The 17,367-nt window shown below is 38.2% G+C and overlaps 2 protein-coding genes across 2 annotated transcripts in view; both read left to right on the forward strand.

Annotated features, from left to right (window-relative positions):
* Nucleotides 1–1,242: 1,242 nt before the first annotated feature.
* LOC117288822 overlaps nucleotides 1,243–17,367 on the forward strand; it is a 35,587-nt gene continuing 19,462 nt past the window's right edge. Inside the window, exon 1 of the mRNA XM_033769674.1 lies at nucleotides 1,243–1,285. Within this exon, the coding sequence (XP_033625565.1) occupies nucleotides 1,243–1,285 (43 nt within the window). The remainder of the gene's footprint in view (nucleotides 1,286–17,367) is intronic.
* LOC117288883 lies at nucleotides 3,026–5,389 on the forward strand. The gene has a single exon (XM_033769746.1). It carries the CDS (start codon nucleotides 4,497–4,499, stop codon nucleotides 5,247–5,249), a length of 753 nt encoding a protein of 250 aa, XP_033625637.1. The 5' UTR covers nucleotides 3,026–4,496; the 3' UTR covers nucleotides 5,250–5,389.

A 17,367-nucleotide genomic window follows, 5' to 3' on the forward strand; every position in this document is an offset into this window, starting at 1 on the left:
AAGTAAAAATAATAGTCACAGAAATAGATGTCAATGCTCTTCATCCATAATTCATACGTACCTGATAGGTTTCATAAACATTATTGAAATAATATTTGTGTGGATGTAAAGTGATCCACTTTGGGATTTGTCCTACACAAACATCGCATTTTCAGTCGTCACTCTGTAAACATTGCTTGTACGTCGCAGATGAAATTACCCCCTTATGCTGTACCTGGGAAGTAATAATGTTTTACTGACGAGGGACTCTAGAACTTCCCCCTGCACGTTTGACTGTTAAAGGCAATGGACTCCTTTGGTAATTATTGTCAAAGACCACTTCACTATGAACACTATTCCCCTTGATACCGAAGTTGCAAGAAAATAATGAAAGAAAAAACTCCTTGTTGCACACATTGCGTGCTTTTACTTCATGCCTTAGTAAAAGGCTTCACTGAAGTATTTTCATATTTTTGAGTGACAATTTACCTCTTTCTCAAAAACAACGTTTTTCAGGGTGAGATAGTTTCTCACATAATTATATACTTTATCAACAGCTCCAAATTACTCGTTCCCAAGTGAGTTCTTATGCTAACAATTATTTTTTAGTATTTGACAATAGTGTCCTACCATGCCTATAAGATTACAAAGGAGAGTGGCCATCCAGCCACAGATTCTGCGAGTAAATTCCTCGATGGTTTAGCGGACGTGATTGTAGCCCTTTTGGAATTGCGGGCGTGATAGCAGATAATTCACCTTCGGTGGTTATAAATAAAAGTCAATCAAGACATCGTGAATTTAGAATCACACGGTGTCAGAGCTGAGCTCAAGTATAGGCTACAGTTTGACATAATGTAATATCAATAACACGGCTTGAAGACAGTCCATTGGAAATGTATTTGGATTAAGTTGTCGGTTTTATAGGTAGCGCCCGACACAACTTCGTCCTGTCCTTACTCTATGGTCTTGGGAAGTGTCCCTGGGAGAAAACATACAGAACCAAAAGAAAAACAAATTAATTCCTGCTACCATTAAAAAGTTGCCCCATTTCTTAATGTTGGCAGATCTTGACGAGTTTACTCGTCAAAGGGGTTGGTAAAATGTGTAGTCCAGACATGCCTTTATTTAAACTCATGCAATATCGATGATTGGTTGCGGTTCCTATAGGTATGACCAGCCACGCCTGAGTGCCTTCAGCACGTGTGGCGTTCTACACCATGCGTGCTGTTTGTAAAGTCGTCCATTTTGTCTTTGATTACCAAGATGCAAGCATCAAAATTGGAAAGCAATGGCAACTTACAGGCTGGTAAGTGTTTTCTTCTTCTCTCACTATGTTCAGCTGTTTCCCAACCCTTTGTGCAAGTTTATGGCAGCGTTGTTCATACTCAGTTTGACAGGGTGTGCACTCTGTTTTTTAGTTCAACAAGTCCAACAGCAGCGTATAATGCACACACTATGCCTTTAAAGGCAGTGGACACTATTGGTAATTACTCAAAATAATTATTAGCATAAAACCTTACTTGGTAACGAGTACTGGGGGGGGGGGGCTGTTGATAGTATAACACTTTGTGAGAAACGGCTCCCTCTGAAGTGACTTAGTTTTCGACAAAAGAAGTAATTTTCCACGAATTCGATTTCGAGACCTCAGATTTAGAATTTGTGGTCTCGAAATCAAGCATCTGAAAGCACACAACTTCGTGTGTTCATAGTTATCTCGCAACTTCGACGACCAATTGAGCTCAAAATTTTCACAAAGTTGTTATTTTATGCATATGTTGAGATACACCGAGTGAAAACACTGGTGTCCAGTGTCTTCAAAGGAACACGTTGCCAGTGGATCGGTCGAGTTGGTCTCTGAAAAGCGTTTGTAACAGTTTGTTATAAAATGCATATGGGTAGAAAGGTGCAGTAAAAGTAGAATACAATGATCCACACAAACATGCCTCGAAATTGCACGGTTTTCCTTTTACCTCATCGACTAACACTGTCGGCCATTTATGGGAGTCAATGTTTGCCTCCCATAAAATGGCCGGTTAGTTCGCAAAGTAAAAGGAAAACCACGCAATTTCGATGCAAACTTGTGTGGATCAGTATATTCTACTTTTAAAACATCTTTCCAAAAATATGCATTTTAAAACAAATGGTTACAAACGCTTTTTATAGACCAACTCGACCGATCCAGTGTTCCTTTAACTTAAAGGTTCCAAGAGAGAGATGCATTCCTGCGTTTATTTTAAATGTTATAAGATCTATTAACCTTCATTTTTTTTCGAATAACATCATTGGTTTTTAGAGGTTAATTACCAGTAATAATTTTGTATTCAATGAAAGTAACAAACAATCACCATGTGTAGATTATTATTTGTCAAACTGAGTCCAGAAAAAGGGTTAATGTTTAATGTGACGGTTAATGCGCGTTCTTTAGACTTGATTTATTTCCCGTTTAGAGTAATTTTTTTTCTTCGAAAGATGGTGTTTCAGACATAAAGATTTATCGGACAATATTTGTGATGGTTTCAGCTAATGAAGAAAGAAGCTTCCGCTATTTGTTTTTCAATCGCAATGTGCACTCCCCCCCCCCCCCCCCACCCCCGTCCCCGGATTGAACCTTTTAGTTTGATTTAATAATTGCAGGTTCTTCGAATTGACGTGTAGGCATTTTATAAAACTGACTCCGCGTGGTGTATAGAGTGGACAAAATTAATTATAATACGATCCTTTATAAAACCTAAGGCAAGACAGGTGCATCGAAAGACAAAACTGACGGAACTGGGCGGGCTCTCCTATCGAGCAACATCTCTCTTGCCATCACCTGCTGATAATTAATGTGACGCAGTGTGTCAACAGAGGGCGCACTCTTAAACATATTTAAGTTGTTCGCTGTGGTTGGTTGGGAGTCCCGCCCACACAGTGCTGTGTCAAGCGGGGACCGGACCATAATAAATCGGTCGATTATGCGATGCGTGTATGTACGTACATTGTACATGTAGGGCCTACATTCTCCTCAACTAACGGGTGTGCAATTCAAACTACGATTAAACCGAGAACTGCTGCAAAGCAACGGCTGTCAATCACACCCTGGGGACGAGGGTATAACCACTTGGGACATGCGCATCACGTCCTGGGGAACGGATATGACATGTGGTCACATGACCTGGCCGTCGATCAATGACAACCTCGTCTAGAGATGTGTATTCAGTACAGGAAAACAAATCGCTCTCGTTTTGGGAGAATAGAGTGAGGAGTGCAACGAAAAAAATGCTGGGTGGATTAAAAGCCGTGGCTTGATGGTACATAGGAATGTCGTCGGGCACAAATAAATGGTCATCTCGTCCTTTCACGTGGAAGCTCGTGAGTTCGTTTCACGTCATTTCACGTTGCAGAATTTGACAAACCCGATCTGTCCCGATAATGTATAAGGCACTGCACACCGTGTGTTGAAGTCCGCCTGAAATATCTATAGGGCCCCTCGCACTATCGAGCTACGCATCACTAACTGGGTGTTCTAAACCACGCTGGATAAAATATTAATCGCAGTGAAATGAGATGCACTTTTTTCCTTCTCTACTCTCTCCCCTTCATATTCATCGTGAAATGATTATTGTCTTATGCCACCAACCGAGCATGTGTATGTGAGCTCGTCGGTTTTTTTCCCCCGTCTCTCTCTTCAATTCCGTTGGAGCCGCAGATGTGAGAAGGATGCGATTGTCGTTATCTTGAACAATCTCTCGATTGCGACTGGGTGTAATTATTTATATAATGTCATCTTTGAGAGAGACCATGAAGTGGACTTAAATTGTCCCTTTGCGCCACTCTGGAGTGAACAGAAGGATGTAGAGGACGGGAGGGATACATGTCTACATTGGAATTCGTTTTTATGTTGACGAGTGCTCTCCTGTGTGGGATTATTTTTTACGAAAATAACCTTTCGTTTCGACTCGACTGGTTGAAAAAAAAGGAAGCATCTAAAGTGATTTGTGACGCGATTCTGGATGATGGAATACTCCGTGTGCGTTTCCTAATTAATGTTCTCAACATTGGAGGGTGTTAATGTTCAACGGTTGTTACAGCATTAAGGGGTTTCAGTGAGGAACCAGCCAACATTGACATTACTGAAGGGTGATTGGGAATGCATCGCGCGAATGGGGGTGAAGCTCGCCCGGATTTTGTCAGCACAGCCAGCCATCGATGTCCCTAAAACCACTGAATCAACACAAATTGTCTTTGATGGATTTCTGGACCTTTGACAGATTGTTTGCCGAGAGAATGGACAACGTGAACTAACAAAGTGCGGGAGATAAAGCTAGTCGTACTTCAACCTGCTTAAAGGTTGCTAGCCACTATATTCAGTAGAATTAAAGTGATATTCTGGTTACACTTTGCGTTGGCCTTTTAGCTGACAGTGAGATCGTATACGGGGAATCTTCAATCACAAGAAAAGAAACAGTGCACTGTTTGTGTGATTGACATGTTATGTTGATAGGCTGTGAGTTTACGGGTACTAACTTTCATCTAAAATGCAAGACCAAACAAGAGCTTGTTCGTTATCCCTTGATGACATCAACGTTGGACTTAACTCACGCCAGAAGGAGAAGACATCTTCTGATATCAAGAGACAGAGAAAAGATGGGGAGGGGAAAGGCATGGCCTTGGAGACAACGCCCGAACTGGAATCACCAGTTATTGAGAACTTGCATAATCGGTTGCTCTTGACTCCGATAAGGTGGCAATCGAGATCGGATTCCGCTGCTGCTGCTGCTGCTGCTGCTTCCTACCGTAGAGACAGCGCACCAGCAACACTTCTCATGAAGGAAGATGCGATTTCAAGACGCTGCTCCAACCCTGCACTCCTGGAGACTATTGAAGAAGGTCAGGTAAGCTGTCGGAGGAAAAGCACTCCGGCCGTCATGATACAGGGCTCCTCCGCCGGTCAGAGACTGAGAGGAGGGTTGCTTCTCAGCCCCCGGAGGACCCTCAACACCATCCACAGTTCCACACCCATGGCCCCTGTCAGACGGAGATCAATGCCGGAGATTACCACCACACACAAAGGCACGGTCACACTGGAGACTTTCTACCCTCCACCTCGGAGGAATAGTCTGGTGACCTGCTCCTTAGCTGAGGTGGCCACCCGATTTGAGCTGCTCAACACTCGCTCGCAAGTCCCGGAGGAAAGCGAAATGTTGGAGAGGTCCCGCGGTGGATTCGACCGTAACAACGGCTCTGGTGTTCCTCCATCGTCGCATAGTCTACCACCTATAACCCTGTGACAATGTCCGGTTTCTGGATATGTCTGGTTACTGGCTCCAGTGTCTACCTGCCGGTGAAGGCATTTCATTTTCTTTTACACCGCAGCGAGGGGTTTTGTACTTTAAACTCCTGGCTAGGAGACTACGATTCAATGCTTTTTGAAATAATCATCAAATGGGGAGCATGTGCCTAGTGACATTATTAGAAACGTAGTCTCATCTCAAGACAGGAAGTGGCAATGTTACAGTACAAAAAACGTCGCTGCGGTGTCAAAACAAAAATGCCTAACGGTGACATCATGAGTTAGATTTTGTATTTAACAAAAGTGCATTGTGATGTTAACAAAAATGGCGCTATCTTGGTTATATTGATGTATGAATTCCACATGAATAATGTAGCAATAAGATTTAAGTTGAGATTTTCTTTCAGTGGCGTTACTACTAGTTGGAGGTTGAATGATACTTCATCCTTATTACGTTTGCTTGACATCAGATACATAGTGATACCCACCCACCAGATACAATGTCATCGTGATGGGTAAAATTATCCGCCATTTATTTTTTTGCGAAAGAAATCAAAATGAGATATCTCCGTTGGCCACAGAACGTCTGCGTCACTTCCGATGCATAGGCTTCCCGTTTAAAGGACAGAAAGTTGCCGCTCTGATGGGACCATACCTTCCGGTACAGGATCATAATTGAACAAAGTGTTGGCTAAAACAAAAACAAGGGGAAAAGGACACCCTTCCATGCTTAACATCAGCCTCCAAACCCACTAGGGGTTTTGTCCAATTTGTGCTAATAATGTCATGGGATTGGTCTACTACTTGACGTAGTGTAGCCACACATCAGCAGGGAGGATAGATGTCTCCAGTGCTCGCCACGAGACAAAATTACGTCACAATTATCCTTGTCCTAAATTTTTAAGGCCGCCATCTTGGATTATACGGTTTGCAGTTCTACATTACACGCAATGTCAATGCAACTTAATATGAGATGCACATGGGACTCACTTCCGCATGGTTGGTTAGACTAGCTGTAATTGAATATGGTTGTTATTGCAATCGCTCTTTAATAACCTTTTCTCATTTCTGAAAATACCCGTAGCCAAGCGGACGTCTGCTTCTTGTACACAAACCTCTATACGAAATATATTAATGTAATTGTTGTGTACATCTATATAACAAATCCATGCATAATAATTGGACTTTGATAATGTTGATTTTTGGAGTTGTTCAGGAGTAGGGTCATATGCCTTTTCCGATGTAAATTATTTGTATATTTGTTTATTGCCAAAGTGTTTTTATAATCTATTTATTGATGATATTTATTCAGAGAACCATTTGCGCTATCATTGCCTCCCCTCCCCCCCTCTCTCTCTCTCCATCGGTCCAGACGGCCTATACTTCCCGACCACCACGTAGTTCATTCTCTGCTCGTCTGCATGCCTCGGCAATTCATTAATTTACCTGCTAAACTCGTGTCAACGATGTGATTGTGAATATATTCTCTTCCCGTCGTTTCCTTCCTCCCCAACAAAGAGAGAACAAAATCATCGCCTTGCCGCAAATATGCCATCATCCATTCATCATTTTCTTTCACCGAGATTGCGAGAGCGCGTGTAGAACCCTTAAAGGCAGACGGTATAAGAAACATACGTTTTTCATGATGTTTGTTAAATAACGTTGAAAACCGCCCCTAGTTGAATCTTGTGTAGTACTAGTAGAACAAAATGGCGTCTGGCATAAAAACGTGTGTCGAAAACAGGCGCAGGATCAATAATGTATTACCATCTTAAAGGCAACGGACACTATCGGTAATTATTCAAAATAATTTGTAGCATAAAAACAAGCTATGGAGAGCTGTTGATAATACAAAACACTGTGAGTAACATTTTTGTATTAAGAGGGCAATTTCTCATCAAATATACCTTATTAGGTATCTGGAAGCACACAATATTGTGCAACATAATTAGGGTGGTTTTTCTTTCGTTCTCTTGCAACTTCGATGACCAATTGAGTAAAAATGTTCACAGTTTGTTATTATGCATATGTTGGGATACACCAAGAGAGAATACTGGTCTTTGACAGCTATCAAAGGTGTCCAGTGTCTTTAAGCGAAAAGTTTATTTTTATTAAGCAGGGCCTCTAGCGGGCCCTCAGCGGTAACTAAATCTCATTTGATAAGATAACCTCGATCAGCTAAGCAGTATAATGAGCTTAGACCAATTTATGTACTTGTCTTTAAAGATATTAAGTCATGCGTGTAGATAGACTGGCCCTTTTTATATCTGGCTTGTCAGCACAATATATATGACTAGGTAGACAGGGAACCATGATAAAAATAACAATCCAAGTAAATTTATGTCATATTTTGTCATGAAATAAAAACAATTTATAATAACAAATAAATATAAATTGTGGAGATTATCGTCCCAATAATAAATCGATACTTTAGATGTATTATGAATATCATTTTTGGCAAACAATAATTGAAAGATTGCGATCAGATGTTTACCAAACCAAACTAAACATTGTATTAGATAAGTAGCAATAAATATGACGAGCAAAATTAGATGACAAGATTTGTCCTTTAGGCTTTTTGAAGATCAAAATTCATTTCATCTCAGTTTCTTTTTTTTCTTCAAGACACATTATTCATCCCATATAAATTGATTTGAAACGTAGGCGACCGTAACGGGCTTGGCAGCATGTACCATGTACATGTGATTGTTTCTGTATGTGGATTTCACATCCAGTTGACAATCTCTCCTCAATTAAAAAATTAACTTTATATTTATGAGATCAATTGTTTCAATGTTGTTCGTCAGTGTCCTTTCAGACGAATATATTCCATAAACTAATCTTTCAAAATAAAATTCTTTAGTCCAGGGGTGGATTCCTCAAAGAGTTAAGACTAGTCTTAATTCGAGTTAGGACGAGTTATACTCATCCTAACTTAGTACTAGCCTTAAGTTTTTTACATCGCCTAGGACTAGTCTTAAGTTAGGACTATAGTCTTAAGTTAGGACTAGTCCTAATTTTTTGTGCAATCGACCCTATGTCCCTGATATTATAAACAAAACTTGCAATATCCTTTATTATTAAACTCGACATTTTACCATAAGAAGGGGGAAATAAATGACAAAAAAAAAAAAAATTCTTGTAGAATTCTGTAAAGAGACTGTCGTGTTTTTGTCGACTCCCTTGAAGGTGTTTATGTGTGGGTTGAACGGAGAGGCGAACTGCCATTTCTAGGCTACATCATTCCACGGTAGACGGCCCTTTCCAGTTTGCATCTTGCCGTTTCATAATCAATGAAGTTTGTTCTTTGTTAAAGGCACTGACAACATTTGGGAACTGTCAAAGACCGTTTGAGGAACCGTTTCTCACTGTTTTATACCATCAACCTCTCCCCATTACTGGTTACCAAGTAAGGTTTAATGCTAATAATTATTTTGAGTAATTACCAATAGTGTCCACTGCTTTAAACATCCCTCTGTTATCATATCTTGAAAATGAGAATTTGAAATGGATGTGCTCTTCCAAAAACTATGGAAAACCCCTTTATGGTGTGTCTTGAAAACATGAGTATTGGAATGAATGTGCCCTTTCAAGCAATACTACCGGATGCTATGATAATGTTTCGCGTAAACTATCTGATTGGAATGCCTGCACTGCAAAAACCGGGGTTTTAAAATTGACACTTACAAATTGGAGATTATCAAAATTTACATCATAAGGTGTTAAAATAACAACTATTAACTTTTTGGGGTAGAAGTTTGTATTATTTTAACACACTATGGTGTAAGGCTCAGTTATGATGTCATTTATAGGACCGCGGCTTGTGCTGTTTGTGCTCTTACAAAAGACAAGCAGTCCTGTATGATAAGATGTGTCTTGAAAACGTATTAGTTCGATCATGGAATTACTGTATACTCTTCCACAAAAAAGACATACCATCAGTTAAAAATGTTTCTCAGAAAAAACTAGAGGAGTTGAATGAAGCTTTTCTTTGTGAACTTGACGATTTGATGTAAGACTAGTCTTTGAAACCCCATCCATTTGTAACTGACTGTTATATCCTAGTATCCCTTTAACGTAGTCTCATTTCGTATCCTGAATGTTAAAACCTGTCTACACCTGAAGTTTAATTTGTTCCGGCGATGATATTGTAGTCACGATCTGAATCGGGTATAACATTAAAGGGCTATAGCATCAAAGGGAAATGAAGTTTGTTAAAGTCGTACGTATATTTTATTGGGGCGTTATCAAGTGTGCTGTTTTGACTCCCGTGACAAACTCACTGAATATGTTTACACAAATTTTAGGCATAAAACGTTACTTGTTAGAATAAAACCTTACTTGGAAACGAGTATTGGGAAGAGGTTGATAGTATAAAACATTGTGAGAAACAGCTCCCTCTGAAGTAACGTAGTTTTCGAGAAAGAAGTAATTTTCCACGAATTTGATTTCGAGACCTCAGATTTAGAATTTGAGGTCTCGAAATCAAGCATCACAAAGCACACAAATTCGTGTGACAAGGGTGTTTTTTCTTTCATTAATATCTCGCAACTTCGACGAACAATTGAGCTCAAATTTTCACAGGTTTGTTATTTTATGCATAGGCCTATGTGAAATACATCAAATGAGAAGACTGGTCTTTGACAATTACCAAGAGTGTCCAGTGTCTTTAAAGTCGTACGTATATTTGTTGGGGCGTTATCAAGTAGGCTGTATTGACTCCCCTGACATCTCATTGAATATGTTAACACATTTTTTAAAAGGCAAAGTATACCTTGGTTCTTTGGAACCTTTCGATTGTTTAATCCAATATAATTTAGATGTAGACGTACAACATTAAACTAACCTGTGATCATTTAGTTTCAAAGGGTTGTCCCGTTTCGTTTCCGAAAATCCGGAGTGGTTATGTCCACGCATGCAGGAGGAATCATTCCCATTCCCACGCTCTCAAATTCAAATTTTTGGGCATAAAAAACTGATGTCTCTTTAAGAGTCAGTTCAGGTAAATAATTGACATAGTTGCTCACGGTCAAAAAATGAATTTTTTTTATACTTTGTTGGTGGAAGGGCCTTGGGGTGCAAGTAAACAAAATTGCATTTTCAATTCTATATATAGCCCGTTGCCATGGTTACGGCTCATTTTGTTTTTTGGCCATTTTAGGCCGATTTTGGGGTTTGAAAAACTGTTTTTAGCTCATATTTACAACTCCACCCCACCAAAATGCAAAATTATTTCAAAAAACCTTTTATATCACTACAAAGTATCATCCTTGGCCTTCCTTGAGAAAACAAATTATTGCTTTAAATATCACCCTTGTGCTATTTTTGCATCATGCATTACAGTATGTTTTTAGAACTTGCAAAATCGACATTTTTTACCCTATTATTTTATTAATTTCTCAACAACTACACAACCTTAGTTAGTAATGTTTGAAGGGAAGCATTCCACCATCATTCTCTTCAAACCCTTTAAGCTTATTGTAAATCTGTGGACATTTTGAAAAAGTACCCGAATCCTTTAAACACAAATAGTAAAATATTCACTCGTTGACTTACTTTATTCTTCAAATTTATACACAATTGTCACTAGAAATAATATGTAACTGAAAATAATTAACTGACAGTTTTAAGCAGATAATGTCAGAAAAATAAATATGCAAAAAACTACAACAACAATGGTGTCGCGCTATTTAATAGCCTCGACAGCTTTCCAGAAATTGCAAGCATATAGATATACAGATGTCGTAACAATTGTCATCAGAATAATCAATACGGCAATTTAATATTCCATATCCACTCGAATAATTAAAGATAAAATCGTCTCCGTCTATAGTCGGGAGAAGGAATGTTGTATTTTTTGTCTCTTTCATGAAATAATATGACGATTTGCAATTGGTACACGGTAGGCTACCAAAAATAGGTTCATGTTATCATTACAACTTTAATCCGTTAACTCAATGAGTCGATGAGCTGATGTTTTTAAAACTATATTGTTTAATGTTTTATTTTGTTTAAAGGCACTGTAGACTATTGGTAATTACTCAAAATAATTGTTAGCATAAAGACTTACTTGGTAATGAGCAATGGAGAGCTGTTGATAGTATAAAACATTGTGAGAAACGGCTCCCCCTGAAGAAAGGTAGTAACAGATTACCTCAGGTCTTTTTTAGGGCCCTTTTTTTTGGTGTATACTATTCTTTTGCAACTTCGGTTAACAATTGAGTCCACATTTTCACAGATTTGTTATTTTATGTTGGGATACACCAAGTAAATAAGAATATTACCAATTTTCCGGCGCCTTTGAAGGCATCATTTTGATACATCTTCATTATATTGAAGTTGAAATTATAACATGGAAACCTTAATACAAAGTACCAGGTAAAACTTGTGTGTGATTCAATTCAAAGAGAGACCACATTACATTACCGTACCTTATCTTGACTCAAAGAAGGTAAACTAAATCGAAGCTGAGCCTCGTCTTACAGAAGCTGCTCTTACTCCAATAGAGTACCTTGTGATGCGGACAGGAGGAATATTAAAAGCAGGCGTCTTGCAATGTCAAACTCGGCAAGTGCTCAGATTAACTTCAATATAATTACATGCAATCAATATTGTCGACAAGTAGTCGTAAATGTAGATGGATAGAACTGTAAGGGACATGTGTTTTGACCAAATGCATAACTGACAGTCATAATATTATAATATAATATGGATATTATATGGGACGCAGCTGCGCTATATATTTCCGTATTCCACTCGCGCATGTGTGATACTTTATAATATTGTACATTATTAGTATTTTAATTTGTTGAAGACGATCAGAGCATACTGGTCGAAATGTCGAGTTGTCAAACCACAGGTTCTTTTCAGAACCAACACACAACTCGTAGAGAGAGATTTTTGAATATGTTGGTTACCACAATATTCACAGAGCTACACTCTAAAAACTCACGGGTCAGAATTTACCCGGATTTGGGTCCCAGGGGGCCAGACCCATCTCTGGGTCTGTTTGACCCGGAATCCGTGTCATTGTGACCAGGAGTTTTGATAAAAGCGGGGACTTTGACTCGGATTCCGGGACACATTGACACAGATTCCGGGTTAAAGGACTCGGATACTTTTTCAAAATGTCCACAGATTTACATTAAACTTACAGGGTTTGAAGATAATGATAGTGGAAAGCTTCCCTTCAAATATTACTAACTAAGGTTGTGTAGTTTTTGAGAAATGAGTAAAACAAGTCACAAAATAGTTTTGGTCTCATGAGACCAAAACTATTTTAGCATGTAAAATCCCCTTAACCAGTTATGATATTATACCAAAACCATAGCATAACTGGTTAATACGTTTTTACATGCTAAAACTGAGACGAAAATTATTACTTTTACTCATTTCTCAAAAACTACAGCACCTCAGTAAGTAAAATTTCAAGGGAAGCTTTCTATTATCATAATCTTCAAACTGTGTAAAGTTTAATGTATAAAACCTGTTGACAGTGTTTTTTGGGGGGTTAGGAAAAAGTACATAATTATGCCCTTTAAACTGAGTATACCAACATTTGCTTGACTTTGAACAACAACCAGGGAGATATTTAGAATTACATTCAACACGGGAAACGGTTTCCATAACGAGGGAGAATTTCAAATGTGTTTATCAGAACATGGAAAGATTGTTTTATTGTCAGTGAACTTTCTGTAGAACAAGGGGGACTTGGGAGCTCTGAGCTCTGTATTCCCACCATTCACAGTTCAGAGTCTTGCTTAATGTCGGTATAACTTACCACTGCTCGTTGACCGGTATCTTCAAATCTAACATGCAAAATACTGTGTGCTGTTTTCGGTTTCATATCAGTTTTGGCATATTTTATTTAAATTCAATCCACTTCATCCTGTTGCATTATTTTGTTTTGACGGCATCCTTGAAAAATAAAAAAAATTCTTGACCTTTGTTTCAATGTGTCTCTCTATGTGTGTCAGATCTCCTGTATACACAAAGGGGAAAGTGGTGATAATTCATGATGGGTACCACACTATTTCCTTGCAAACACTAATTAGCAAGAATAATGTTGGACTACCAAATACGTTGCCTTAAATATACTCCATTCTTCAAATATTATTACAAAACGTAATTATATTATGTGACCAAACTGATGTTACCATAACGAGAACTTAATTTGCGATGGATATTTCCAAATGAACTTGTGCGCCATTTCTCTTCCCTCAATTTTTTGCCAAATGCCGTTAAGAAATATTGGATAACTGCCAAACACGTCGCTTTAAATACATCGTCACAGTTCTACTCTCCATACATTACTACAAAACATATTATGATCATGACCAGACTGATGTTATCAAAACCAGAACTTGATTGGCGATGGATGTTAATTTCTAAGGAATGAATTAAATTGTGCGCAATTTCTCTTCCCTCGAACTATTTGGCAAATACTTGTATGAATTGGACAACTGCCAAAACCAGAACTTGATTTGCGATTGATGTTAGATTCCAAGGAATAAATGAAATTGTGTGCAATTTCTCTTTTGGTTAACTGCCAAATACGTAAATAGGTCATTCGCTTTAAACCCATCTTCCCTCTGCCATATTCTTCATATTTTCACAAATATAATGATGTCTGTGTGCTATGTACACGTAGTCAAGCTTACGTGCGCACGAACAAGCAGAATTTCATTTCATTTTTTTTGCCATGTGTTTAATTCCGGAACAAAAACCCATGCAACAAAAAACAATCGATCCAATATTAAATTAAAATTCAGCCCCTGGGGAGTCGGGTCCTTGAACCATTTTTTCTCTTTCTTGAGTGCAGCCTTGAAAATATATCGCATCACGATAATGCTGAGTGTTGAAAATAATAATGAAGTGGCTTAAAGGGTCGTATACCAGGTCTAATATTTACCAGCAACATGCTCCTTGTTCCCCGGTCTCGTTTAGCCAGCTACGGGGACAGGTTTTTTCCCAGGACAACACCCAGGCTCTGGAATTCACTTTCTAAAAACCTCAGAGAAATACACATCATCTCCCTCTTTCAGCAGCAACTGAAGACACGCCTGTTCACACTGGCTTTCCCTACCATTTTGAGAATTCCCTCCTTTCCATCTTGACCGTCACCTTCGAATGGTTTTATTTAAGACTTAGTGCGCCTTTACAAATGCTGTGGTATTATTATTATTATTACCTCCATTGTTCTTATATTTACCATTCATTTTCTGCTGACCATTGTCCATTATCCTTTGTGGGGTACTCAACAGAGATGTACCTTCACTGCCGTTGTATAAGTACCCCATACGGAATTAAGTCACATGCGTAGAGTCAAACACCTGTTTTCATGCATCTATTAGTTTTAAATTATATACCAATTAAATAACAGATTCCCAAACAATGAGATGCAATTCGTTCAGGATTATTGAGCTCTTGAGCTTGCATGTTATCCTCATAAAGAACGTCGGCATTTTATGCGGAAATTATTCTTAGGACGACCAAATCAACAGCTTGAAAAGTCAACATGTTTTTCTATCGCAGTCAAATTTTGTCAAAAATACTATTGTTTTGTTTCACAATTAAACGAGCATGGCATTTCCACAGACGAAACAGAACCATTACAACACACTTGAAGCACAATGCGAGTTTTACTGCAAACAGAAACCACCCTCGTTAGGTTTATGTAAACTATACACGGCAATTTATATTCAGAACAGGTTACAAACGGACAAAGGGCAGCAGTAAATTGCAATTTTAAAGAGTACACAAATATAATTAAACTATGGTTTAGCTACAGGCAGACACAGACAAACAAAAGGTTGTTTAAAGGGAAGGTGTACGTTTGGTAATCACTCTTAAAAACTAATGGCAATACAGAGATACTTGTCAGTACAGCAGCTTTTGGTAGCATTTTGAGAATCATTTCACCTCGAGGTAATGTGGTTATGTAAAAAAATATTTATATATAAAATTTTATCCCCAAAATTTGAAACTGGGAAACGTTTCTGTCAGATTGTGTATTCCTTCTACGGATAATTCATTTTCGACGATATCTAAAAAAAAAAAAAAACCTAAAAAAAACCAGCATAATATGTTTTTTTATATATTTTTATATTATTATATTCTTTTATACCTTTTGAAATGAAACTTTCACATGGTAGTTTTATTGCATGTAGGCCTAACTACATGTACACATGATTAAACAATCAAACGGTTCCACAAACCAAATGAACATGTTCCCTTTAAATAAGCATCGTAACTGCAATTGTTTGCATGCCTTAGCAGAAGGGCTTTCGCAACAAAATGATGAACGTGCATTTGGAAATACAGTCGGCAAATTTTACAACCTTGCGAAACTAAAACTTGAAATTTAGCTTCGGTTGGCTGTTGAAAAAATAACAACGTGTGTGAATGAATAACAACTATGGGTATATATAGAATAACAAAGATTGCATATCATTTCATAAATCTGGAGGGATCTACAAAGGCTACAAGATATTTTAAAAAAAAATCCCCCCACAAATAATTGACTCCCACTCCTTTGATTGTTCTCAAATATTTTCTAGGGCATCCTCGGTGCTTTAACAAATAAAACAGTATAACACAGTTTTTTTTTAAAATTTGCTTGTGCTGTAAGTCAGAAATATATCATATCCACCTACGCTATCTCAAAAAAAAAATCATAAATAGAAAAATTATCCAGCCACTAAAAATTCACACCCTCTGTCACTTCAAAAAACCATGTTACGTTTGAGCTCAACAAGGAGAGACATAGCGACATATATTGCCTTTCACAAGGACAAGGTTGTAGCGAGCAAGGGTACAAGCTAAGATGCTCGCAGTGGCAAAACGTCTCAAGGAGACAGGGGAAGATGGAAAGCCAGCTCTGTAATAAAGAGAACTCCACTTTAGATACCCTTGGATTTTAATTAGATTCAGGTACCGCACTGAGTTACTGAAAGGTGTTAGCTTCTGTTAAAGGATTACTACTTATGACAATTTTCTCAATGTATATGCAAAGTGTCTGGTTTCCTGTGTACGCGTTGATAACCATAGCTGTCATTCTCATTTCATATCAGGGGATCTGACTACTTTCTATAAAACTAAAATGGCCGTTGATCCATGTCAAACGTTTATCTACAAACATTTGTCTTCTTTTAAAAAATCTAAATTTCAGACGGAGTATTACTTCGACATTTTTTATTCAGGAGTTATAAGTGGTTGCGTTCGGACCACTGCGGTTATACCATCTTGCGCACCACTGCACCACACTCAACATTTCCCTCTCAGTTTAAGTTTTAGACGGACTATTTATGATACTCAGACAATTTATATTCAGAGGTTGTGCGTTAAACGCACCACCTCTGTACCATGCCCGTAATTTTCTTCTCTACTTTAAGTCAATTAAAGCCCCCCGCTGTACCAAGAAGGCCCATGGGAACCACGTTATAAACAGATCCCTCCTCTATTACCACTCTCGCTCATAGACATCGTCTTGGGAATTTATGGAAGTAAGAAAACCCAAGCACCTTAAATATTAGCAATCAAAAAGCCCCTTTCAAATACTCTTAAATTTAAAAGCTGATTTTGTTTGCATCTCTTTGAAGCCCCTGGTGTGTTTTTAGCAGTCGGTTTTAATACCATATAGGTTTATGCACGCACTAATCCGATTTCGGAGTTTGCCGTCTTACAACGTTGGCTCAATAAGCCATGATTGGTTTGGAAGAAAAACAAAACTAATAGAAATATAGGGGCTACTTCTATGGTTAAATATATAGGCATTGTCAGTGTTAATTACTTCAATTTAAGCAAATGTTCTGTCCATTAATTAACCAAATTGGTTTTAAATTTGAACTTGTCTGGCGCGGAGAGAATTAAAAAATTGTTTAAGGTTGCAACATTTAAGTTGTTCTGACAATCCTTCATTGGTTTAAAGGCATTCTGAAATTGAGTTATGTGACTGGTTGGATGTACCAAGCGTTGTGTTGATTGCCATAGTAACGAGTCCCAGTAGTTATCATATATTAACTGATGGTGTTTGGTTTGTATTGATTCTATCTTTTAAAGATACAACTACTGCTACTGATGATTACGTTGTTAAGGTCTTTGAGTCAAGATAAGGT

This window comes from Asterias rubens, chromosome 4 (genome assembly GCF_902459465.1).
Source record: "Asterias rubens chromosome 4, eAstRub1.3, whole genome shotgun sequence".
Taxonomy (NCBI): domain Eukaryota; kingdom Metazoa; phylum Echinodermata; class Asteroidea; order Forcipulatida; family Asteriidae; genus Asterias; species Asterias rubens.

Excerpts from the sequence above, each read along its gene's own strand:
- LOC117288883 (XM_033769746.1), top strand. The coding sequence starts at position 4,497 with ATGCAAGACCAAACAAGAGCTTGTTCGTTATCCCTTGATGACATCAAC.